Below are 26,176 nucleotides of genomic sequence, written 5' to 3' on the forward strand. Positions count from 1 at the left end.
TAGCCTTTCTTTCTCATTGAAGCCTTGGACTTGCCCTAACTTCATCAGAGCAGAGGGAAAAAGAATAATGTGAACAATAGGAGCCATGGAGTTTGACTTAGGCCTAATGTGAGGAGGCTGTAAAAGCTGTCAGGGAGCTTGATTGATTGGCTCATGGGCTGCAGTCCTCAGTACAAAGCAATAATGTTCCTGCCTTTTGTGGGAGGGCTGGATGTGCCACCTGGGGTCAGAGCTTATCAGCCTCAGGGGCCAACATTTCAGATGAGGCTAAAGTGCAGTCAGTAATTTATACTGAAATTTGTGTGTAGATTCTGGAGTAAAGCAAGCTTTATCTTGATAGTGTTTGCCTGACCAAGGAAAGAATTAAGTCATGTCTGAAAGTCCAGCTTCTTTTTTTCTTTTAGTGCCATGGGAAAATAGTCTCCTAATATTGAAATACAGGTTTCTGTCATCATGTTGGTTGTATTTTAATGAGGGAGGCCATGCCTGTGTTGATCCTTTGAGAGATATTTCACTGCCAAAAGAAATGTAGAGATTTTTAACTGATTATATGAGGATTCCTAGGACCCTAAGATTTTTACTTACATTTTATGCAACACTTCTGTCTTCAGTGTCTAAATAGTTTTGTTTCTAACCTGTGAGGGTCAAAGGTTGATCAGCTCTAGTGAATGAAAAAGCCAAGAGAAGCTGTAGTAGTGTAGTGGCATAGATCTCAGCAGGTCAGAGAAAACTAGCCAGGCTTTTATTAATAAGTGGAGAAATTGGGACAGCCTGCACAAAGGACTCCTACAGGAAAATTGTCCAACCAGTTACTGGCAAGAGAAGAGAAGCCTAGCAGAAAGTGCACTGATTGCTAGTGGGAAATCAGTTTGCTGGTAGCTTGCCCTTGCATTGCATCACTATTGACAAACAGCTGGAATAAGCCAACTGGTTAACTAGATGTTTTACTAGTTTACCCACCAGGGAGGTAAGTTAAAACAGGAAAAAAAAATCACAGTGAACTGCTCTGCAGGACTCTTGACACCTATTGAAGCTGCTTGGCTGATAAGTAGCATACTTTTGTTCTGTCCCAGCAAAATGTCTACTTTGCTTCAGTAGATGCTAAGAAAAGCCCTTTTACCTTTCTTTGCTCAAGGAGAATACTATTAGTCATAGTTCATTAGGCTTGTTTACAAAACAGAACTGGTATCTTAAGTGTGTTACCGAAATAATTGTAACTGTTCTGGGCATCTTTTTCCCCACCAAAATGCAAGAACTTTATAATGGGAAGGACTGAACTGCCTACTATTTTTTAAGGAAAAGCACTAGTTTGTGGGGTAAGGGCTGTAAAAATTATGTAGCATTTAACCTTGGCAATGTATAGTATTTGTTTTGTGGTTTTCAAATCTAGAAGGTGGAATTTCAAGCACAGTTTTGGTTTTAATCTGTTAACTATAGCAACAAAGACCTTACAATAAGGTTATTCCAAATCTTAAACTGAATCAATTTTATAGAAAAAAGAGCCTCAGATGTGCAAGGTTCTTGATTTGCTTTTCCTAGACAGAAGAAAAAGTGGAATGGGGGGCCTCACCATACTAAATTGATTCATTTTTAGTGCATGGGTGGGAAAGAGGTAGAAAAGACAGAACTCCTCATTTACGGTTGTAGTATTCATAGGACTCTAGTGTACATCCCGTGTTTGACAGTACACCACTTTTAGCTTTATGTATTTTATTGTGAAGTTTCATGGTAGAATATTACTGTATTAAGATCTTAACAGAGTCTACCTCCACAAAGATAAAAGATGTGTCCTTGCAAGTCCCACAAACTGAATGGAAGAAGAGGTACTTGTCTCCTGTTAGATGTATTAAGAAATCCTGAGGGAGTTCTGCAAAAGAAATTGCAAATGTTTTTTTTCCCTCCGCTTTGTCTTGGATGTGTCTGTCTTAGGTGTTTACTTACCCTTTTCCCAGGCTGAGGACAATGAAGTCTTCATGAAATAAGTGAAGCTTAATACAGAGAGAGAGCTATGTAAAATGCCATTCAGTAGATTTCAGTGTTTTCAGCCACTGCTTTAAATTGTTATTTTAAATTCCAGTGAGTGGAATAATAGAGAAGTTATAATGTCTAGTAACTGCAGTTGGCCTTTGTAAAGAATGGCTTGTTAGGAAGCTTTATGATTTACTGAGGCCACAGCTGGCTGCCAGCAGAACTATAGGTATGTGTTGTCTCCTGGGCCTGGTAGCTAGAGATGAAAAGGATCCAAACCTGGCACAAAAGCAAATAAATGCTCTGACTTTAAAGAAAGTATTATAAGAGGCTCTGCTTCTCAGTCCCAATGAGGTACGTGGATCAGCAGCAGCTCTTTGAGGTTGAGCAGAATTGTTTGCAAGGCTCGACTGCAATTCTGGTATCTGCAGTCTACAGATTCAGAAGCATTTTCATGGTTTGGGCTTGGAATTGTTTCTTTATCCATGCTGTTTCTTTTCCACAAATTCTCTTTCTTCTGCTTTCCATTCCTTTATGTTTCATTAGTTGCACTACTGTTTGATAAATAATTGTACCACTGTTTGCACCCGGCAGCTCTTTATCATAATGTAGACCACTGGGGAACTAATCACCAAAGACACCTGAAGGTTTTATAAGTGCATTTTCATCTGTTATTTGCTTGCTTTTTACTCTCCAAGTGAATTGTTCCTACAGTAGCAGAATTCAGCACTGGGACACAAACTTCTATTGAGAGGTCCTAATATTCATCTTCAGAAGAAAAACAAAAATGTATAAGCTCCTCAAGAGTTATTTTTTTGCTAGACAGATACACACAGACATGCATACACACAGAAATTTATACCAGCTTCCCTATTTCTGCAGCTGTTTCTCAACAGTCTGCTGATGAAAACAGTATTTCTGCGGTCTGGTGTCTGAGATGAAGAATAGAAATGAGGCAGATAATTATTAAAGGAACTCCTCAATGCTTGTCAGGGCAAGAAAAAATGTTTTTGGTTTCCCCTCTTTGGTCTTCTTGTATTTAAACAACAGTGTTTTTCCCTACACTACAGTCTTGTTTTGCTTTGCTATTTACTTTAAGGGTGAAAGAGTTTGGGAGAGAAATAACTAGCTGAAGAGATCCTGTAATTAATATAAACTGCAGGAAGGAAGTGTGACAGATGAGTTGAAAAGCCCTATGTTCTGTTGCTTATCTCAAGTGACATATGGTCCTAGAGTACAAGCAAAGGCAGTGAATTGTAGGGCTTCTTTTCCTTTCACTCTAGTAGAAGGCAGAAGAGTGTCTGTGTATTCCACAGGGCAGAAATATAGGAGCTGAAATAACACTCCTTGAGAAGTGAGTGGTAAATTCAGGGGATTACAGAACAGCATTTCCTTCTTCTAACATGGAGACTATGTGACATTTTTCAGTGTCAGGCTATGTGAATCACAGTTATGATTGCTGGAGTAAAAGAGAAAAAAATCTGCTAGAAACAAAATACTTTATTTCTGAAACAGATTTGATTTTCTTAAGAACACACAGATGTTAAATGATTTTCAACTTGCATTTTTAGTGTCAGCTGAAATAAAGACTGCAGTTTTATCCTCAAGCTTCAGTAGAACAGTGTAGTTGTTCAGTTACTCTGGCCAAAGAAAAGGTAAGGTGTGTACAAAAACAAATCTGTAGTTGTACTCTGGAGGTCAGAAACCTATGGTTAGTTTATAATAACATTAATTGCACATTTTCTTGTAAACACTGCAAACATGCGGTCTGACATTCAAGAGGTGTAACAGCAATTTATCCAAAAGTTCTCCTAGTCCTGCCAAAACCTAATCACTTTGATAGAAATCTGACAGGAGAAAATTATGTTTGTCACTGTGGCTTCATAGTTTTCAAAATCGCCATTCTAAGTAGCTCATATTTTAGTAGAACTATTCAGTTGTGGATAAACCTACAAGCCATTTAGGACCCAATCTGATGTACTTGCTGGAGTATTACCCAGTTTTCATTGAGTCTTTTATTGCTCTTTTAATGAGTGTAAAAATTCGCCTTGTATTTGATTAGGACCATTTGTTTTTCTTTCAGCTCTCCATTTGCATTTAGATCTTGCTTACTGGTTATTTGTTAGACAGACTGTCTTTAAAAGAAACATATGCTGAAAAAATTATAGTGGAGCATGGTTATTATAACTGATGAGGGACATAAGCTCTTTGATTAGATGCTGCCCTGCTTTCCAGAGCCAACCTGCCTTTAGCATTTCAGTCATACCTTTGTTCCAGAAGCACTACCATTTCAGCTCACCCTCAGCAAGAAGTCTTCCTAACATGCTGTTTTGTTTTATACTAAAGCCGGAAAAGGATAATGTTGCTAGGGAGGCAAGAAAAAGAAAATAAACCATAGCTTCTTTTAGCTGACCATTCAACTGAATATTGACCAACTGTCTTAATGAGAGAGAAATAGATGGTGGTGAATAAGCTGGAGTTTAGTTTTCCAAGAAGCTCAATGATTTTTCCAAATCAATATAGCTCATCAGGCTTCAGAAAAAAGGCGGTGGGAGACATGACAATGATGGAAGTGGCTGTGTGTTCTTCTGTGTATTAAGCATATAGGCTCATAGGGAAACTGGCCTTCTTCAGTTATTTCAGTGTTTTTTCTTCTTAAGGCTCTGGGATAAATCTCTAGATTAAGAAAATATATTAGAGTTATTAGGCGGGATGAAAAAGTTGTTTCCTTGGTGGCCCAACTCCATGACTCCAAGAGGTACTCCTCACTGTACAATTTCTCTTCTTTTCTGAATTCAAATGGGAGTATGTAATACAAGTCCAGGGAATATATGTTTAGTTTGTGTATCATTAAAGGTATAATGCAGCTTTTTCAAGCTAGGGTGGTGGTTGCTGCTTTAAATATATTGTGCTGACGATTTCATAATGAAGGGGGAAAGAAAGGGCATGCCATTTGAATTAACTATCCATGAAATTTAGGTTGACATTGCTCAGAACTTACTGGAAATCACATGAATATGAACAAAGTTTGTTACACTTAAGAAGCTGCTGTAGTTTATGTGGCTATAGTAACGCCAACCTGCTTTAGCCACCAGCAGGGCAACATTAACTAAAATAGCAGGTTTTAGCATCTCAGCCCTTTAAGCTTACTGTGCTTTCATAAAGTACTAAATTAACACCACAGCTAAGCGTCTCAAAGGTTTATGACCATACCAGCAGTATTTCATTATGCTTCTTTTCCTTAATTCTACCCAATCTTCTCAGCTTCATTGCTATACAGTATTTGTTCAGATAAAGTCCAGTGTCCAGGATGACTAATTGCAGATCTGTGCTCCAGATGGTTTGATTACAGGATGTGGTTAAAGTGACTTTTCAAACATTCAGCACAGCAGTAGGGCTCTTTTTATTCTTAAAAAAAAAAAAAAAAAAAAAAAAAAACAAACCAAAAAACACCCCCCCAAAAAAACCGCCAACCAACACACAAAACCCAAAACAAAACCAAACAAAAACCAAACAAAACCCCCCAAACAAAAAACACCACCAGTCTTGTATTTCCAGGCCACCTGATGTAATTACATTCTCAGGCTTGTTGATGTCTGTTACATATGCACCTGCTGTAGATGTAGTTAAGTTCTGGTGCCCTGTTAAACAGAGAGTGTGATTAAAGTAGTAAATAAATTGTATGTCTACCAGATCAGTATTCAGTGTAGAAGACTTGACTTCATAGGTAGAACGTTTACTGTTAATTTTAGATTACTTTTGTGATGGAAGAAATCAGGGAGAAATAAGCCAGTTGCATTGCAAGTCCTAATACAAGCATTGTTCTCTGGATTTTATGCCTGGATGAATTGCAGGTGTGTATGTGGATCTGGGATTGGTGATGATGCTGATGTTGTGAGGCAAATCTTATGCTGCTCTTAGTAAGCCAAAGGCAATGAAGAAGCTTGAGATAATCCTAAGGTTATAGATTTCACAGAATCATAGAATCGTTAAGGTTGGAAAAGACCCTTAAGATCATCGAGTCCGACTGCTAACCTATCACTGCCAAGTCCACCTCTAAACCATATCCTCAGGCACCACGTCTACCCTTCTTTTCAATACATCCAGGGATGGAAACTCAGCCACCTCCCTGGGCAGCCTGTTACAATGCTTGACAAGCCTTTTGGTGAAGACGTTTTTCCTAATGTCCTACCTAAACTTCCCCTGGTGCAGCTTGAGGCCATTTCCTCTCGTCCTATCGCTTGTTACTAGGGAGAAGAGTCCGACCCCCACCTCACTACAACCTCCTTTCAGGTAGCTGTAGAGAGCAATAAGGTCTCCCCTCAGCCTCCTCTTCTCCAGACTAAACAACCCCAGCTCCCTCAGCCACTCCTCGTAGGACTTGCTCTCCAGACCCTTCACCAGCTTCCTTACCCTTCTCTGGACACGCTCCAGCAGCACAATGTCCTTCTTGTAGTGAGGGGCCCAAAACTGAACGCCATACTCGAGGTGCGGCCTTACCAGTGCCGAGTACAGGGGCACGATCACCTCCCTGCTCCTGCTGGCCACAGTGTTTCTTGATACAAGCCAGGATGCCATTGGCCTTCTTGGCCACCTGGGCACACTGCTGGCTCATGTTCACATGGCTGACAACCAACACCTGCAGGTCCTTTCCCTCCAGGCAGCTCTCCAGCCACTCCTCCCCAGGCCTGTAGTGTTGCACAGGGTTGTTGTGACCAAAGTGCAGGACCCGGCACTTGGCCTTGTTGAATCTCATACCGTTGGCTCCGGCCCAATGATCCAGCCTGTCCAGGTCCCTCTGTAGGGCCTTCCTGCCCTCCAGCAGATCAACACTTTCACCCAGCTTGGTGTCATCTGCAAACATACTGAGGATGCACTTGATCCCCTCATCCAGATCATCAGTGAAGATATTGAACAGGACTGGCCCCAGCACTGAGCCTTGGGGAGCACCACTCGTGACCAGCTGCCAACTGGATTTGACTCCATTCACCACCACTCTCTGGGCTCGGCTGTCCAGCCAGTTTTTAATCCAGCGCAGAATGCAATTGTCCAAGCCGTGAGCAGCCTGCTCCTCCAGGAGAATGCTGTGGGAGACAGTGTCAAAGTCCAAGTAGACAATGTCCACAGCCTTCCCCTCATCCACTAAGTGGGTCACCTTATCATAGAAGGAGACCAGGTTAGTGAGGCAGGACCTCCTTTTCATAAACCCATGCTGGCTGAGCCTGATCCCTCGGTTGTCCCGCACGTGCCATGTAATGGCATTCAAGATGATCTGCTTCATGACCTTTTCCCGGCACTGAGGTCAGGCTGACAAGCCTGTAGTTCCCCGCATCCTCGTTCTGACCCTTCTTGTAGAGGGGCGTCACATTCACTAGCTTACAGTCATCTGGGACCTCCCTGGTTGACAAGGACTGCTGATAAATGATGGAGAGTGGCTTGGCGATCTCCTCTGCCAGCTCCCTCAGTATCCTTGGGTGGATCCCATCTGGCCCCAAGGACTTGTGAACATCCAGGTGAAGGAGCAGGTCAGTGACTGGCACCCCTTCAACAACTGGGACTTCATTCTGCATACTAGCTCCATACTATCTCCATCTCCCAGCATGGGCCTGACAACCCTGAGGATGACCAGTCTGACTATTAAAGACTGAGGAAAGAAAGCATTAAGTACTTCAGCCTTCTCCTCATCTTTCGTGGCAAGGTTACCTTCCACATCCAGCAAAGGAGGGAGATTCTCCCTGTCCCTCCTTTTGTCACTGATAAAGATAACAAAAAGTGTTTTTATAAAGATAGCAGTGGTGGCCAGTTTAGGTTCCAGCTGGGCCTTCCTAATCTTTTCCCTGCATAACCTCACAACATCCCTGTAGTCCTCCTGAGTCACCTACCCCTTCTTCCAAAGGCGGTAAGCTCTCCTTTTTTTCTTGGGTTCCAGCCAAAGCTCCCTATTCAGTCAAGCCAGTCTTCTCCCCCACCTTCTCGACTTCCGGCACACGGGGACGGCCTGCTCCTGCACCTTTGAGACTTCCTTCTTTAGTAACATCCAGCCTTCCTGGACTCCCTTGCCCTTCAGGACTGCCTCCCAAAGGACTCTGTTAACCAGATTCCTTAACAATCCAAAGTCTGCCCTTCTGAAGTTCAGGGCAGCTGTTTTGCTGACCCCCTCCATTACTTCTCCAAGAATCAAGAACTCTATAATGTCATGGTCGCTGAGCCCAAGACAGCCTCCGACCACCACCTCACCCACCAGGTCTTCTCTGTTCATAAACAGCAGGTCCAGTGGGACACCTCCCCTCGTTGGGTCGCTTACCAGCTGTGTCAGGAAGTTATCTCCCACAGACTCCAGGAACCCCCGAGACTGCTTTCTCTCTGCTGTGTTGTACTTCCAGCAGATATCTGGTAAGTTGAAGTCTCCCGTGAGAACAAGGGCTAGAGGTTGTGAGACGTCAGCCAACTGCTTGTAGAGTACTTCATCTGTCTCCTCATCCTGGCTGGGTGGTCTATAACAGACTCCCACCAGGATATCTGCTTTATTAGCCTTCCCCCTGATCCTTACCGATAAGCACTCAACCTTATCATTACCGTCACTGAGTTCTAGATAGTCAAAACACTCTCCAACATACAAGGCTACCCCTCCACCTTTCCTTCCTTGCCTGTCCTTTCTAAAGAGCTTGTAGCCATCCACTGCAGTGCTCCAGTTGTGTGAGTCATCCCACTATGTTTGCATGATGGCGACCACATCAGTTTCCCTGGTGTGCAATGGCTTCCAGCTGCTCCTGTTTATTGCCCATGTTGCGTGCATTGGTGTAAATGCACTTCAGTTGAGCTATGGATCTGTTCTCCAACACAGGCATGCCACCCCCAGGCTCATCCCTAGCAAGCCTGGTTTTATCCCCATACCCCTTCGTGTCTAGTTTAAAGCCTTCTCAACGAGGCCTGCTAACTCCTGAGCCAGAATCCTTTTCCCCCTTTGCGACAGGTGAGCCCCATCTCTCTCCAGCAGGCCTGGTGCCATGTAAACTGCCCCATGATCAAAAAAACCAGAATTCTACCACCGGCACCAGCCTCTGAGCCACGTGTTAATGAGGTGGGGCTTCCTGTTCCTTTCTGTGTGCCTCCCGGCTACCGACGGGATGGAGGAAGACACTACCTGTGCTCCTGATCCTTCAGGTAATCGCCCCAGTTCTCTCAAGTCCCTTTTGATTGTCTTTGCACCTCTCTCAGCTACCTCATCACTGCCAACCTGAACAACCACTAGCAGATAATAATCGGATGCTTTCACCAGCCTAGGGAGCTTCCTGGTAGTGTCTCTCATCCTTGCCCCAGGGAGGCATCAGACTTCCCCAAGGGATGGGTCCAGTCGGCATATCGGGCCCTCTGTTTCCCTCAGAAGGGAGTCGCCTACGACAATTACCCTTCTTTTTTTCTTACCCGTGGCCACTGTAATGCATGGGGCTGACTGGTTCCCCATAGTCAACCCCTTGGGTGGTTCACTGTCCGTACCTTCATCCTCCTGGCCCTCAGGTTCCAGAGCCTCCTACCTATTGTGTAAGGGCACCTGGGGGGGACGAAGTCGGCCAGGAGAGGATTCGCCTACTGCACTAAGCAGGGATCTGCATGCATCCTCCTCTGTCTCTTGGGTCCCCTCCCTCTGCCTGGCAGCACAAGGGCAGGGGAGCCACTCCTTCTCGTGACGCTTCTATCTGGTGTGCTTGTCTCAGGGATGGTAGGGAGTGGCTCCACCAGTCTATTTCCCTCTTGCATTCCCTGATACTCCTCAGTCTTGTGACTTCTTCTTTCAGCTTTGCCACCATGCTGAGCAGATCCTCCACCTGCTCGCACCGCACGCAGGTCCTGTCTTGGGAGCCCTCCATGACTGAAGCAAGGCTCTGGCACTCCCTGCAGCCAGAGACCTGGGTGGCTGTGTGTTTTAGTGGGAGTTCCATCTGCGTTGCCACATGCCTTCTGGCAGTAGCTCTTGTCCGAGCTCTTGAGGCTTTTTGCATTTCATATACTTAGTTACTGTTAGAACAGTGATGTCAAATAGATATACGTGGGATTAAAAAATTCACAGTGCCAGATGCAGAATAAGATACGTTCAATCCATGGTACTCACCAATGATAGATATGCTGTGCTTTGGCTGTCTCAGGCATGTCTGTATTATTTGTACTTGGCAAGGCTGAGACAAAAGGAAAATGGGATTTGGTTTGCAAACAAATTCACGAATTCACTGATCATAAAGATATGAGGAATTGATTTTGCTGTAATGTTATGTCAAGTGATGATGTGATGCCTTCTCAATACTGAGAATTGCCTCTCAACCATCAAGAGTTGCTATGCCACAGGAATATTGCTACAAGAATGTCATATTAAACTTTTTAAGAAGTAATGTTTGAAAAATCACTACAAAGCATAGTATACTTCTGTAGATCTTTCTCTGGCATCAGCAAAAGTTGTCTTAAAATGATACTCAGAATAGTAAAGGCAGTAGGCAGAACGGTTAACTGAATGGGAATTTTGAGCAAGTAGGACTCCACTTATGTTTAAACGTAAGTGATTTATGTGACTTCTTAAACATAAGTGACTTTTGGTGACTGAAAGGCAAACAAATGATTCCTAGTTTTGGCAGATCATTTAAATATCCTTCAACAAATCAGTTACAGAAGTGTTCAGAAAAACTTTGTGCAGATCTGCTTTCTCCAGAATTTTGCAGATACTTTTGGTCAGATTCTCTGCTAAGAACGGAGGGAACAGCTCCTTTTACAAAAATAAAGGCCTGCCCATTCAGATAACTGGTCTTCTGAGTTTTCTGGGAAAATAATCAACTTGAACTAAACAGAATTTTGTAGCAGTTGCTGTGATCTGAACACAAAAGCAGCCCACACTGTAAACATTAAGTCAGGCCTTCCAGTCTGATTAATTGAATAATGTCTACTTATATTGGAATTTGAATGTGTTTGTTTTCTAAAGCCAGTATTTTCAAAAACTGGGGCCTGCATTTAACATATTAATGTGATAATTTGATTCCTAACCACATGATCTCATTTTCAAAGTTTTGAATACAAAGCATAAAAATTCTTGGCTTATGTTCATTGTGGAAAACGGAGTCAAAAAAGCAAAAGGATTAGTATCTGTTTTATACAAGATCCTTCAGTCTTGTGTTCTTTAGATGAAGGAGCATCTACAGGAGTGTATCCTGTTAGGTTTGAGTAGAAACTTACAAGCTTCATGTGGCTGCTAGAAGTGCAGTGTCAAATTAGTCAACATGAATGGTACCCTGGCTTGGTACTAAAGATGCCTTGTGACTGCGATGCTTTAATGTCAACCTAGCACATCTGTATTTGTTAGGCTGACTTTAAAAGAGTATGGCTCTTTTTTGAAATAGCGAGCAACAAACTTAAGTAGTTAATTTCCAGTTTGTGATGTATTTTGTTCTGTAAATTTAGTTAACAGTAAGTAGCCAATTTCAGGTCTAGTCTTTGTTATGTAAGTCACTGAAAAGAAGGAAGGGAGGGGAAAAAGAACCGATACACTGCATCCACAGAACTCATAAAAAGTGCTATATTCTGTATATTTCTGAAAATTATTTTATTACAGGTCACTTTTGTGACATGTGACCTTTCATTGCATAATAAAATCCAAGTACAAATCATCCAGTTATTTTGTACAGATAAATCTAGTATATCTTTCCGAATGGCTTATGTAAAATGGTCTTGTGCTCTAGACATGTTAGTTTTCCCTATCTGTTGTTGGGTACTATTTTGCCATAAGCATTGTGATTATGAATGTGATGAGTAGAGAAAGAAGCTCATAATGGTACATGCACTGTGAAGGAAAACACCAAAATACAAAATATTTTCTTGCTTCTAACAGTCTAATGAAATTCCCCTAGATGTTAAAGGAGGTACTTCTGTTGGCAGTGGTGGGCACTAGGTAACGTCCTGTGTGCACCTTTGCTGTACATTAAGGCTTTTGTACTGCCTTGATCCTGCCTTGGCTAAGGATGGATTTTGGCAGAAAAGGTAATGACTAGTGTGGGTGAACTGTAAAACTACTAGGTAACATGACCTCTTTTTTTTTTTTTTTTATGTTAGCCACTATTTCATAATTCCTGCACAGAACACATTCACCACTTACTGTGTCTACTCCTTATTGATAAAGAGCAGCATGGTACTAACTTCTGAAATTTTTGTTTTCTTATTATTGGGTGCTTTAATTTAGGATATTTGACACTGAAGACTGAAGAGGATATTGCTAATTTCAGATATACTTTACCTGTGAATAGTTAGGAAGTTTGCAAATGGAATGATAAACCAAATTAAATCAAGACATTTACACCCTTATTTTGGGATAAGTTTTTCTCTGTTACATCCAAATCTTGTGAACTGTGCTCTGGTAACTGGTGAAACTCTTGCGCTGACACCCTTACTTGGTGGAATAAACATTTGCACGTAGTCTAAATATATTCACTATTGTTTGATCCAGTCTCATAAGAACAGGATTAGATGTTTGGCCAGGTTTCCTGAATTAGAATCTGAGAGCCCTGATATCCTCAGGCATACTACATTACAAGCACCTGATTTTATCTCCCATTCTTCAGTAATGGTTATTTTAAATAGTTTAGCCTCTTAGGCTTTTTTAAAGATGAAAATACATCTCTGTATTCACACAGTATGAAACCTGTGGGTTCCTCAGACTGTGTTTGTATTTTCACTCTTGTTCAGGCAGTGCTAAATAAATGACTGTTAGGTAATGTGTAGTCTAATGTAATGGGAAGTCTCATTACAGGGACTTCTTATCACTTGACACAGCCCCACTGGGGTTTGTTCCTGTACGTGATATTATACTCACTTCATAAGATGGAGGGACTACGTGGAGAGCTATGCCCCAGCACTCACATGCTCAAAAGAGGAGCTGGAACACCTTAGAGAAGGGTTAGTGCCCAGTGTACTCAGGTGCAATACTTGGAGGTGAACTGAAGACTCATGTATTATTACTATTTGTGTACAGCCTCTGAGGCAGTGCAGAGAAGTCCCACCACAGATTCTTGTTTTGAGCTTGAACTCTGTGCCAGGACAAGTATTTTGGGTTAAAGAAAACTAGTATTACACTCTGATGGCACAGCAAGAAAAATCCTTTCTCTTCAGTAGTGCATCTAGTCTATAGTGTGGACTTCTTACCTTTCTCATCTCTAGTTTTTATTTTCCTGTGTTTTGGCCTAGTAGGCCTCCAGCTGCATGTTTTCTTAGGGGTCAGTCCTACCTCCAGTGTTAGTTACATTCTCTTAACCCATTTTTGTGATCATCTTAGAAGATTAAATGAGCTACCTTCACTGCCGGTTCTGCAGAATCTTACCTGTGGCTGAGTAATGGTGCTGTTCATTAGGGAAAGGAAACCTGTTCCTTGCCAGTTATTGTAATGCAGCATGGAGATTAATCTTCCCCCCTACTTACATACTGGGCCCTTTTCTAAGACTAACAAACTTAATGAGATGCTAAATGTAACGGACTTTAAGGGAGGAACTTGTGTTTGCTTTTGAAGTATTGACTTTCTTACACTGGAAGGTCATTTGAATGTCTTCGAAGAATTACTGAAATATGTATCGATTTCAGGGGTTTTATTATTATACCTGCTCCATGCCTTCTACTTTGCCCTCTTTTCTATTAATAGGTAACAGACTATCCCTAGTTCTGATATGTAAATTAATAAAGTACATGGAGAGATAGACAAGACTACAAATATGGAGCAAGATGGAGACTTATTCAGGAGTACACCTCTGTTTAAAAAACAAACCCTAACAATTACATTTTAACAAAAGGATAAAGGTGAACAAGCTAGGGAAAAATGAATGGCACGCTTAATTCTCCCATAACACTCTGTGGGAAGTCAGAAAGCCCTCTGTGCATTTAGAAGATGCGACGCACACTGGTGAACGGGCAGGAGGGAGTGACTGCTGCTGCAGGGAGATGGGCTGCATGGTGTAACAGGATTTAGCGATGGAAAATACCCGTGATTTTCATTCGGAGCATTACAGAGTCACAGCTGACCAGCTATTAAGATGGACAGAAGGCATCGAGGTTACCAGAGAAACACTTTTTTAATCTCTCTCCCTGACTAGCGTGCGAGTGGCAGGTGGGAACATAGTTTGGAGTTGCTTGTTGCGAGAAACGCCATTTCCCCTGACAAATATTTCCTCTGAGGATATACTGGCGTATTCGCCTCTTGACGTTTTTTGCCCATACGTCTAAGTAGGCGCACAGGTTTCAGGACGTGGCGGGATTTCAGCACTGCCGGACAACGGCACGGCATCGGCGGTCCCGGAGCCCCCAGGCTCCCCTCCGCTCTGGAGCTGGCGGCAGGGGCGCAGCGGGGCCGCCTGCTCCCCTCCCGGACCGGGGACGTGAGGTTCCGTCCGGGCCGCCCCGGCCGCAGGAGCCGCTTACCGGCGGTCGGACCCCTCCGCCCGCTTGCCTTTGCCGGCCCCGCACCCCGGCCGCCGGGACTACCCGAGCAGCCTGGCGGCAGGCAGAGCCTGCCGCTCCCCCAGATCGCTGCCTGCCTGCGCGCGCCTCCCTGCCCCCAGCCCGCCGGGCCTCTGCTGCCAATGGGCTGGGGCGACGGCTGCCGCGGGGCTGAGCGCGGCCAATCAGCAGCCGGAGCCGGGGGCAGCGCGAGCCAATGGCGGCGGGGGCCGGGGCGCCCCGCGGGGCCGGCGGCCACAAAGGCCCCTCAGCGCCGGCGGGCGGGAGCGCGGATGAGGCGGGCGGCCCCGGCCCCCGCCCCCCACCCCCCACCCCCCCCCTTCCGCCGCCGCGTTTCTCCTGCGAGGGGGGCGAGGGTAAAACGTGTTTGTTGTTTTTCCAGGCTGCCGCGTTTGCCTAGGTCATAAAAACACACCACAGCGAGTTAACCCTAATCCTCGTAGGTATTCAAAGCCTGGCGCTGACCCTGGTGGGAAGAGCCGGTTATCTTTCATCCTTCAAACTAGTTCACCACAGCCTAAGAAATTCTAGTAGCCTTATCATCGTGGCAACTTAAAACCATATGGGGAATAATTTTCAAAACTGTTACAGAGAATTTTCAAGGAAATCCCTTCTTCCCTGGTACCTCTGCTAAAAGCGCTTCAAATACTACCCTGCTGTTCAAAGGCCCCGTGAGGAAGTAAGCGGGTGGTTGCGTGTTTACCGTGGTGCAGTGGAGAGGGATCGTTTCTAGTTCAAAATTAGACATCGCACTGGTAAGACAAAGCAAAAAGACCGACTGGAAACGTTCTGGCACAGTGCCATTATTATATCCGTTACAGAAACGCTACAGCTAGAACAAGGGAAGTGGGGAGGAAAAACAAGTCACAGGACTGGCAGCTGTGAGTTAGTGCCTTCGTGCCTCTCACAAACTGGAAATGTTTTGCATCATGCCTTTCTTTGCTAGGTGAAATATGTTTTTTATTTCAGCGTACATTCTAATAAAAAGAGAAGGCTGGTTCAATACTAGTACCTTGTGTTTATCTGTGGAAGTTAATGAATTAAAGGGGTTATTTGCTGGTTAGTCCATAAACATGATGATAAGTCATGTGAAGAAGTGTTTGAGGGCAACCTGAAAACATTTGAATGACATCCCCCCCAAGCTATTTTATTGTTAATTAGCATATCCTTACCCTGCATGCATTTCACGGGGATAATTAAACAAAATTAGAAGTCTACTTTAGGTGGGCAGATGAATTTACATTTAATAGAAGTCATAAGTGGAAAAACAAATTGCAGTACATATTTTTAAAGGATCCTGCTTTCTATATATCTGTATTGCTATTCTACTTGGCTGTACTGTATGGTTGAAATTTCACGTCTAGTCCCTTGCTTTCCACAGAAGAAGAAGCAAGGCAACTAATACATGTTTCCATCTATATCAATGAACAAAACTTGCAATGCATACGTGTGTGTTTGGATATATGCAATTTCAAATAAATAGAAGCATCATTATCATATTGTTCAAAGCAAAGCAGATTTTTCTCAGTCACCTACTGATTTAAACAGTGTAACTGGTGCTTAGTTAATGCTGGCTGGCTGCCAAGTGAAAGCAATTATGTGCAATAATAGCAAAATTAAGAGATGAGTGTTGCTGTTTTACAGCAGGACATGGCAAAACCCATTTCCTTCTGTCAGCTATATCTTGATTACACACACAGTCACACAAGCACACACACTCTTACACCCATACACATGTGCACACAGCACTCTTGTTCTTTGTCGTTTGCTGTCTTTCCTGTGGGTTTTAACTTGAGGTCACTGAAACCAGAAAAGAGGAACAGTATAGACCACAGTGTTTGAAAGCAAATGAGAATAAAGCTCTCACTTTGTGGGGAAGGAGAAAAAAAATTAAGAAAGAGCAAAACAAAAAGCCAACCCCAATTACTGTTCTGACTGTGATAATACTTTGTTTTTCTCCCATTGGCAGGTGTCCTAGTGGTAAATGTTACGTGGAGGAACAAAACTTATGTGGGAACACTGCTGGACTGCACAAAGCACGACTGGGCCCCTCCTAGGTAGGCAATCATTCTGAGTCTGTGTTTTCTCTGCTGTATTTTCACCCCCAGTCTCTGTGAAGAGACTGTATGGAGATTAATAAAAACCAACTGGTTATAATTGAAAACATGCAGCAGTGAAATGAGTAATTCTCTGTTCCATACTGAAATGCGCAGTGGGAGTTTTTATTTCTTCTTGTTTTGTGTTTTTGAGAGGGAAGGGGAAACACACGAGATTCAATCAGAGGGCAATTAATGTTAAAATGCATTTCTGTACGTTTGGATAGTTTTTCTTTCCATTGTTCTAATTAGGTGGTCTTGTTCTTTTACCATTTTTGTCCTTTTCTAATAAGTTTCCCTTTGAGACTGTAACTGTCATTTGGAAGAAGGACATCTTTCCTTTAACATGTATGAAGGTTCTGTTACAGGAGGTGGTGGTGTTTTGGTATTTATTCAGTTTACAGCTCCTGCTGATGAAATCTGCTCTTGTTTATATAGGTTTTGTGAGTCACCAACAAGTGACCTGGAAATGCGTGGAGGACGGGGGAGGGGAAAGCGAGCAAGGTCTGCTGCAGCTGCAGCTGTACCTGGGAATGATGCAAGTTTTGCAGAGTCCAGAGGACTTCAGAATAAGAATCGAGGTGGTGCCAATGGGAAGGGGAGGAGGGGCAGCCTTAACTCCAGTGGGCGCAGGACACCCCCAAACTGCACCATGGATGAGGTGAAAGCCAGCCCCTCATCCACAAACAAGAGGAAAACTAAGCCTCCAATGGAGCTTGATTTGAATTCCAGTTCAGAGGACAATAAATCTGGAAAACGTGTTCGTACTAACTCTAGAAGCACTCCCACCACCCCACAGGGGAAACCTGAGACTACTTTTTTGGACCAAGGCTGCTCTTCTCCAGTGCTGATTGACTGTCCTCACCCCAACTGCAACAAAAAATACAAGCACATTAATGGACTAAGATACCATCAGGCTCATGCACATTTAGACCCAGAAAACAAACTGGAGTTTGAGCCTGATGGTGAAGACAAAATTTCAGACTGTGAGGAAGCATTGAGTAATGTGGCACTTGAATGCAGTGAGCCAAGCACAAACTTGCCAGGCTTTGATCCACTAAAAGCACCGACATCTCCTTCCTCTATCACTACCACAGGGACCCCCAAGGGAAAAAGGGAACTGACCAGCAACGGTCCTGGTTCAGTTATGAGTTCCAAAACTGGCAAGAATTCTGGCAAAAAGAAGGGTCTGAACAGTGAATTGAACAGCCTTCCAGTAATTTCTAATATGGCAGCTACACTGGATAATTGCTCTGTAGCAGATGGCAATTTGCAAACTGAAATGCCGAAATTGGAGGCTGAAGGGTTAATCGACAAGAAGAGTTTGGGTGATAAAGGCAAGAAAGCAAACAATTGCAAAGTGGATAAAAACCTTTCCAAACTGAAAACAGCCAGGCCCATTGCCCCAGCGCCAGCACCGACTCCTCCTCAATTAATAGCTATACCTACGACAGCCTTCACAACCACCACTACAGGGACAATACCGGGACTGCCCTCCCTAACAACTACCATTGTTCAGGCTACACCAAAGAGCCCTCCGCTAAAACCTATTCAACCAAAGCCCACAATCATGGGAGAGCCAAGCACTGTAAACCCAGCTCTCACATCACTCAAAGACAAAAAGAAAAAGGAGAAGCGAAAGCTGAAGGACAAAGAAAGCAAAGAGACAGGAAGTCCCAAGATGGATTCCAAGCTGGGAAAGCTGGAGGATTCAAAAGGGTCTGGGAAGGACTTATCTGGACATTTTTTAAAGGACCATCTCAACAAGAATGAAGTGCTAGCTAATGGACTGTCAGAGTCTCAAGAGAGCAGGATGGCAAGTATTAAGGCTGAAGCTGATAAGGTTTACACGTTCACAGACAACGCGCCCAGCCCTTCCATAGGGAGTGCATCCAGGATGGAATGCAGCACTTTGGTGAATGGACAATCTGCCATGGCGCCACTGCACGTGTTGACACAAAACGGTGCAGATAGCGCGGCCACTAAAACCAACAGCCCTGCTTACTCGGATATTTCTGATGCAGCTGATGATGGTGGCTCTGACAGCAGGTCAGAGGGCTTGAGGTCAAAGGCCAGCTCTCCATCAGATATTATTTCTAATAAGGACGGTGTTGTAAAAGGGCATTCTTCAACCACAGCACAATCGGCTCAAGCAAAAGAGTCCCATTCTCCCTATTACCATGGCTACGATCCTTATTATTCCCCAAGTTACATGCACTCTGGACAGGTCAGTGCCCCAGCAGCTGGGAACAGCAGTACCCCACAGGGACTGAAGATCAAAAAAGAGGCAGAGGAAGAGGCTGAAAAGAAAGAGAAGGCAGAACCGTCAGATGCCAAGAAAAGCGAAAGCACTTCCTCTAATTTGCAACCACAACATCAGTCAGTAATAACGCAAAGACACCCTGCACTTGCTCAGTCACTTTATTATGGACAGTATGCCTATGGGCTCTACATGGACCAAAAGTCCCTAATGGCCTCTAACCCTGCTTACAGGCAGCAGTATGAAAAGTACTATGAGGACCAGAGACTAGCAGAACAGAAAATGGCACAAACTGGGAGGGACTGTGAAAGGAAGAATGAACCCCCTTTGAAGGAGATTGGGAAAGATGACAACAAGCAGAAGAATATTCCATCTGCCACTATTTCAAAGGCCCCTTCAACTCCAGAGTCCAGCAAAAATAACACTAAAATAGTACCTAACAAAGGCGAGGAGACAAGCAAATCACAGATCCTTTCCAATCACCAGCAGCAGCTTCAGGCTGACAGTTTCAAAGCCAAACAAATGGAAAACCACCAGCTCATAAAGGAGGCTGTGGAGATGAAATCTGTTATGGACTCCATGAAGCAAACGGGAGTAGATCCAACCACACGATTTAAACAGGTGAGATCACAGGAAATGGAACAGGAGTGTCTTGGTTAATCCTTAAGTCAAGTGAGATTTTGCCTCTGATTCTGCTCTGTTCTTCTCCCTTTGCAGCCAGACAAGCTCTGCCATCCATTTTTCATGCTGGGTAGTGCTGTAATCTGTGAATAGACCAGTAGAGTTTTCAGTTGAGCTGTTTGAAAAGGAAGGAGAAAAAACCAAAGATCTAGCAAGGTGGTGACAGAACCCAGGTTTGAGACCTGAATAGACTTATTTTAAATTACATGCATCAGTAAAATAGAATTAGATTTCTCTTTTAGATGTAAATTCTAAGCAATTTGCTTAGTTCAGAAATGAGAAATTTCAAGCAAAATAAGCAGCTTTTGTTGTGAGAGGACTTAAAGTAGATTTGAAATATGGTTTCTTTTTTTTTGTTAAATGACAGTTGGCATTTACTAAAGATGGGTGAGCCCATTCTTTGAAGAGTTGGCTTGAAGCTCAGCTCTTTATCTTAACCCAAGGTGACCTTTCTGAAGCAGTTAAGTTCCCCTTCTCTCCTCAACCAACCTCAGTCCCCTACAGACCTACATAATGGATGAAATACTCTCTCCATTGAAGTCAGTGATAGTTTTGCCATTGACTTCAGAGAATTTCATCCAGTGGCTTCATGCTGACCTTCCTAGATATTGCATTGCCTTCATTCAAGGCAATGCGACTGTCTCTGTGCTCTGAACAGGAGCCTCGATGCTTGGTGCTTCCGTGTTCTGGTGTATGGTACATCCCAGAATTCACCCTTACTGCCTGTCATTCAACGTACAGTGGGGTCAGGTGAGTGGGATTTAGGGAGCTCTAAAGGAAGTGGGATGGTGCAGCCCCAAGCAGGAGATTTCTGCTGATTCAAATGAGTGTTTGAACCAGACTGTTCAAGGGTCTAGTTGTGTGCTTATGTTTCTGTTGCATGTGCCATAAATGTGTACCAGCTGGAGACAACGTTTACAATTAGCTCTTGTGTATCCTGTATTAGAAAAAAAAAGTCTTCCTGTTCCTGGTCAGTACTGATTTGTTTTAAAGAATCCACCTACTTAATTCTGTAATGTGTTTATAAACTGGTCTGTGTAATATATTTTGCAAAAATGTATTTATGATATCCTGTATGTGTTCTTTAAATACTGCTGTAAATACTTACCAACATATAGTTTTACAAACTTGAAGTAAGACTGTCAGCTGAAGAAGTCTGCCTTACAGTCTGACTTCCACTGATTCCTGAATGTTTGTAATATAAGAGGCAGCATTAGCATCTTTCCAGCGAGATCAGTTTTTCAGGTTCATTGCTCCAGGTAATCTAAGTGCTCTGGCATATGATTAGCCAGCTTTAATTCTGTGGTTCACAGGTATTTTTTTGCTCTCTAGTGGGAAAACCTCTCTGTGGACTTTAATGAAAATGTTTTATGAATAATGTGGTCTCAGAACTTTGATACAATGCATACGTATTTCATGATTAAAATAGTTAAAGGCATGAAGAACGATATAAGATGAAGCAATTGAATTAAAATTTGATAATAGTCTCTTGCTCCTTCATTGGAATATTGGTTTGACTTTGAGCGGAAGGCACTCTGAAGCAAGCAAACCTCTTCTCTATGTGATAGGGATATGTTCTTAAAACAGCTATTAAAAATACATTAACTGAAGTACGGGAAATATCAATAACGACCTTATTTCAACATCTAAGTTCAGAACAAAATTTTTTTTCTCCTCCATATTAGGATCCAGATTCACGAACATGGCATCATTATGTCTATCAGCCCAAATACCTTGATCAGCAAAAATCAGAAGAACTTGATCGTGAGAAAAAGTTAAAAGAAGATAGCCCTAGAAAAACACCTAACAAGGAAAGTTCCCTGCCTAACCTTCCTGTCTCATTAGCAAGCATTAAAGAGGAGCCTAAAGAGGTCAAGCGTTCTGATTCTCAATCAGTGGATGAGAGCAAGATAAAAAACGATGATCGAAAGACTCCTGTAAATTGGAAGGACTCTCGGGGTGCTAGAGTAGCAGTTTCCTCACCAATGAGTCAGCATCAGTCATATATCCAGTACTTGCATGCTTATCCTTATCCACAGATGTACGATCCCAACCATCCAGCCTATCGTGCAGTCTCTCCTGTCCTAATGCACAGCTATCCTGGTATGTATTCTGAAATTTGCCTTGCACACTAGTTAAGATTTACACCCTCAAAGTGCAGTAAAGCCTGCATTTAATATTTCTGTTAGTAGGTAGGGTAAATTAGAAGCTTCATGGGTGACATTTGTTTTGCTTGTGCTTCCACGAGGGAAAGTTCTGTAGATGAAACTGATTTAATACAAGATGTTCCTTTTATGAACTGTCACAGTTTCCAGCTACAGTTTTCTCAACCCTTGACAGTCTGCTATTGCTGTTAGACTGACAGATAGTTTATTGCCTATAAAAATATTCTAAGCACTTACTGTCAGAACCATTATAGTTACTATTCCTTTCACTTAAAGAGGAACCATAAATGTCTGAAATGGCTATCAGCTCAACCCTCTGTATAACCTCCATTCATCAGGGTAAATTAGGTGAAGAAATTGAAGAGCAAAGATGCCGTTTGATAGTCACGTGATCCGTTTTTGATGTTATCCTCTGTCCTGGCATCTCCTCCTCCACCTTGATAAAACCAAAATGTAAAAACAGTAACTTGATGTGGTATTTATTGTTTACCTGCAGGGGCCTATCTCTCTCCAGGATTTCATTATCCAGTTTATGGGAAGATGTCAGGGAGAGAAGAGGCGGAAAAAGTCAATACCAGCCCAAGCATCAATACGAAATCAACCACTGAGTCCAAAGCACTGGATTTGCTCCAGCAGCATGCCAACCAGTATCGCAGCAAGTCCCCTGTTGTAAGGCTTCATCTGTTGTTACTGAAGAGTGGTACATATGGGGAGGGGTAGAGAACATCATTTTAAGAAGCACACAATCTGGCATCAAGCTCTGAATGCATGATTCTTCTTTATAGTACTGTTTAAAATAAAAGTGATTTATCATTGGAAAGCTTTCGTGGCATAAACTGGAAGTGACATTTGTAACAGTTCTGCGCTCAGAGTCTTCCTATCTTAAATGAATGTACTCAAATAGAGACATAGATTCAGAGATACCTCCCGGTGCACAGTTAAACAGGAAGCTCCTGTTTGGAAACAAATTATGAAATGAGAAGTTGGGTGAGGCATTTGGTAATATCCCCTCCCAGTATTTGCCAAGAAGCCACATCTTCCAGACAGCAGATCACCAGCCCCAGTTTCTGAAGATTTCCACATTGGAGAAAATAGTTATTTTACTTTCAGATATGTTGGTGCTAGCTTTAATTCTGAGCAAGTCACTGACTCTGATTCTATTTTTAAAAGGGCTTTCTTACTGTTCAGGCAGGCTTGATCCCCAGAGCGCATTAAAGAGGGATTCATTTACATCAGCTTTCAGCGGCTTAACGAGGTTGTTCAGGCATTGGCAAGTCAGCCAGGCTTAAGGGAGCCCAAAACTAGATGTCATCATGGTGGCTTCACGCTGTAGTGTGTTGCCTCAAAATCTCCATGCCTTGGAAAATCTTCCATTAGCCAGATACACCAGCTTTAGATTAGAATCAAGTGCAGACAATCCGGTAGAGATACTTCAGAAAAAATCAGCTTCACCATTTGAATTCAAAAGGTTGTTGCCAGGTAATGGCAAGTGTGGTTTTGTTGTGATTTCGTTCCCTTTAAAGTTCTCACATTGGTTTTCTTTCACTTTCTATTACTAGCCTGTGGAAAAATCAGCAGCTGAGCGTGAACGGGAAGCAGAAAGGGAACGAGACCGTCATTCTCCTTTTAGCCAGCGGCATCTCCATACACACCATCACACACATGTTGGAATGGGTTACCCCCTTATACCTGGACAATATGACCCATTTCAAGGTGAGCAGAAGATTTCCAATGGTGGGATTAGCTTGCCTCATGGAGCTGCTATGTTGACATTAGAAATCATGCCTACGTGAGCATTTTGAATAGAGATCCTGTCGTTAAATCAGAAGTGCTTTACATTTAGGAACAAGGCTTGAAAATTCACAGCATGGTCTAACAGCAAATGAATAGCTTCATGCCTGAGAAATACCAAGTTTTGTTTCCAAAACTGGGTGTTAGAGCATTATTAAAGATGTACCAGTTAGGCTGTCATTCACAGGAATGTTTTGATTCCTACTACAAACTGACATTAACTGGCTGAAAGGCAGTAAAAAACCCAAACCAAACAACCTCCTTCTTGTATAGTTAGGGTTGTGTAAGCAATGGAAGAAGTGCAGCAAAGACAAACGCTTTTTATACTCAACATATTTTATGTACAAGGCATTGCAGTCACAAGGGTTTGAGCTTGTTATAATTTGACCATCTGAAAAAGGACTCTTTGTATTTTGGCAAACACAGTGCACAAATTTGCAGTCAGGGAAAAAGCAGCACAGTAAGATACAATTCATTCTCCCTAGGTTTCATACCGGTCTTTGACTGTTTTTCTCTAACCCTGGACTCTAGCTGAATTAAAAGGAGATTTCCTCCCATGCAGCAAAGTACATGCTATCACAATTGGTGGCTAAATTACATTAATTCATTACATTCACTTGGTGCCTCAGCAGTTACTTCTCCTGTGTAAAAGTCTTGACATTTCTCAGTTTGATTCAGTGATTCCATATGCCTTTTGGGATGCATTATGCTTGTTCAGTAGGAAAACTGTAAAAATGGTAAGTTATTACGGAAGTATTGTATTCTGAGCAGCTGGCGTGTCGTTTCTGTAATTCACTGTGACTTTTGATTCTTGTTGTTTCCTGGTACCTATTACTTCTACTGAGCTTCCTATTCATGAACTCATACGAACCACTTAGCATCATGCGGTGCAGTACTTGGAAAGGAATACAATAAGTAGGGATGCTGTATTTTCTTGTAAAATATCAATCAAGGACAATTCAGTTTACTATTATGAAGGCATATTGATCATACTGGGCAGACTGTCTTAACACTGTTGCCTGAAATATTTGCCACTCATGTAGTGTTAAAACTCCACCATTTTCTGGTGAAGTTTTTTGTCAGTTTGCCTTGGAGAGGCTTCCTGACATTTCTCTGATCACAAATACCCATTAAAACCAGAAGTACGTCAACATTGCTTTGTTTCTTCTTACCCTCAGGACTGACCTCTGCTGCCCTTGTTGCCACTCAGCAGGTGGCTGCGCAGGCATCTGCGTCTGGTATGTTCCCTGCACAAAGAAGGTAAATAGCCAGTAAATTATATATCTTAACAGAGAGAGGAGAAATCAAATTGTAGATTTTATAGCCTGATGGTCTGCTGTTCCTTGTATGACAGTTTATAAGGATAAAGAAAAACTTGGGACTTTGGGTTAGTCGTAGTTTTATTCTCTTTAAGGTGACATTTTGTCCTTAGTTCTGTCTTTTAACTGGAACATAGATCACTAAGAAGGAACAAGTAGTCTGTCTTCTGAGATTTTCCATAGACTGTGTTTTAAGGATTGGCATTAAGGTAAAACAAGTGATTATGAGATAAAATTTAAGATCTAAATTTTTTGTAAAAAGGGTTTAAAGTTCACATGCAGTTAGATCCACATACTACCAGGAAAATGTAATATTTTATCTATCCTATCTATCCTGCAAGTCTGCCTGGTTTGCTGATTTTGCTTTCAGAGAGGTATTCTTGGGAGTCTATTAAAGGTGACATCGTATTAAGTTACATACCCATTCCACGCATTTACCTCTCAGTTATTTACTAGGTTTTCAGTAGAATTTAACCTTCAGCCATCATCCTTAGTCTTCAAGAGGAAAGAGACTCTTCTGTATTGTAATGATCCCATCTCAAGTGAAAAACCCAAAGCATCCTTAACATTAGGTTTTCTTTCATCGCTGCCCTGTTAAGCCTCAGAGTTTAATGTATTAAATAGTACTGTAACGTTCCATGGTTATGGGTGTCTTTCTGAAAGCTGACTCTGAAAACAAGTGACCGTGTAAGGCTCTTAGCTGGAATTATTTGAGTGAGGAAGGTTTGTAGCCCTGAAAGAGCTGAGGGATGCTAGGGTCTCAGATCCCAGAAGATAAAACCCAGCACAGGTTACTTGTTAGTAGGTTGTCCTGGCAGGGGAGGGATGAAGATATGGCTTGTTGTCTTTTCTTCTTGGGGTTGAGGATACTGTGCAGCTTTCATTACATGGTGTACCTGAGGTGCAGAAAAAAGCTAGGAGTAAAGCATACTGCATACTAAAACATTCTTCTTTCTCCTTTCAGAGAATGATGAGTTTGGAGATGTACGTTGTCATGTGACTGGATCACATGAGGAAGCGCTTTATTACAGACATCAGTTCCATGGTGTTAATTTGAAATGCCTTAATGGCAGGCAAAAACCAGTCATTTCATTTTTGTAAATTGCAGATTTTATCACAGAGTAACAAATGTTGCTGTAATTAGACTTCTGTTTTTATATATATATATGCGTATATATATATATATACATATATATATAAAAATATATATATATTCTTTACTTTTTTTGTATCAGTACCAAGGCTCGCACACAGGGTCTGCTGCTAAGTTGCGAACCACACAGTAAAAGGAGATATGTATTTGTCATGTTTAGAAAGTGTTAACCGCAAAAGGCTGTTTGTTTCTTTTCTCTTCTTCCTCCGTTTTTTTCCCTTTCTTTTTTCTTTCCAATTGTAAATAAATAATGTTATGTATCAGTG

The 26,176-nt window shown here is 42.5% G+C and overlaps 1 protein-coding gene across 6 annotated transcripts in view; it reads left to right on the top strand.

Annotated features, from left to right (window-relative positions):
• Positions 1-25,838, top strand: part of ZNF608 (zinc finger protein 608) — a 93,146-nt gene extending 67,308 nt beyond the window's left edge. For 5 of the 6 annotated variants that reach the window (XM_064437765.1, XM_064437767.1, XM_064437768.1 and 2 more), the window contains exons 4-10: positions 16,415-16,502; positions 16,980-19,422; positions 21,168-21,585; positions 22,144-22,316; positions 23,207-23,360; positions 24,617-24,698; positions 25,722-25,838. In XM_064437765.1, the coding sequence (XP_064293835.1) occupies positions 16,415-16,502; positions 16,980-19,422; positions 21,168-21,585; positions 22,144-22,316; positions 23,207-23,360; positions 24,617-24,698; positions 25,722-25,728 (3,365 nt within the window). In that variant the 3' untranslated portion in view covers positions 25,729-25,838. Of the gene's footprint in view, positions 1-16,414; positions 16,503-16,979; positions 19,423-21,167; positions 21,586-22,143; positions 22,317-23,206; positions 23,361-24,616; positions 24,703-25,721 lie in introns of those variants that run through there. The other variant, XM_064437771.1, reaches the window with a different exon arrangement.
• Positions 25,839-26,176: the final 338 nt, after the last annotated feature.

The sequence above is a fragment of the Phalacrocorax carbo genome, chromosome Z (assembly GCF_963921805.1).
Source record: "Phalacrocorax carbo chromosome Z, bPhaCar2.1, whole genome shotgun sequence".
In the NCBI taxonomy this organism is placed as follows: domain Eukaryota; kingdom Metazoa; phylum Chordata; class Aves; order Suliformes; family Phalacrocoracidae; genus Phalacrocorax; species Phalacrocorax carbo.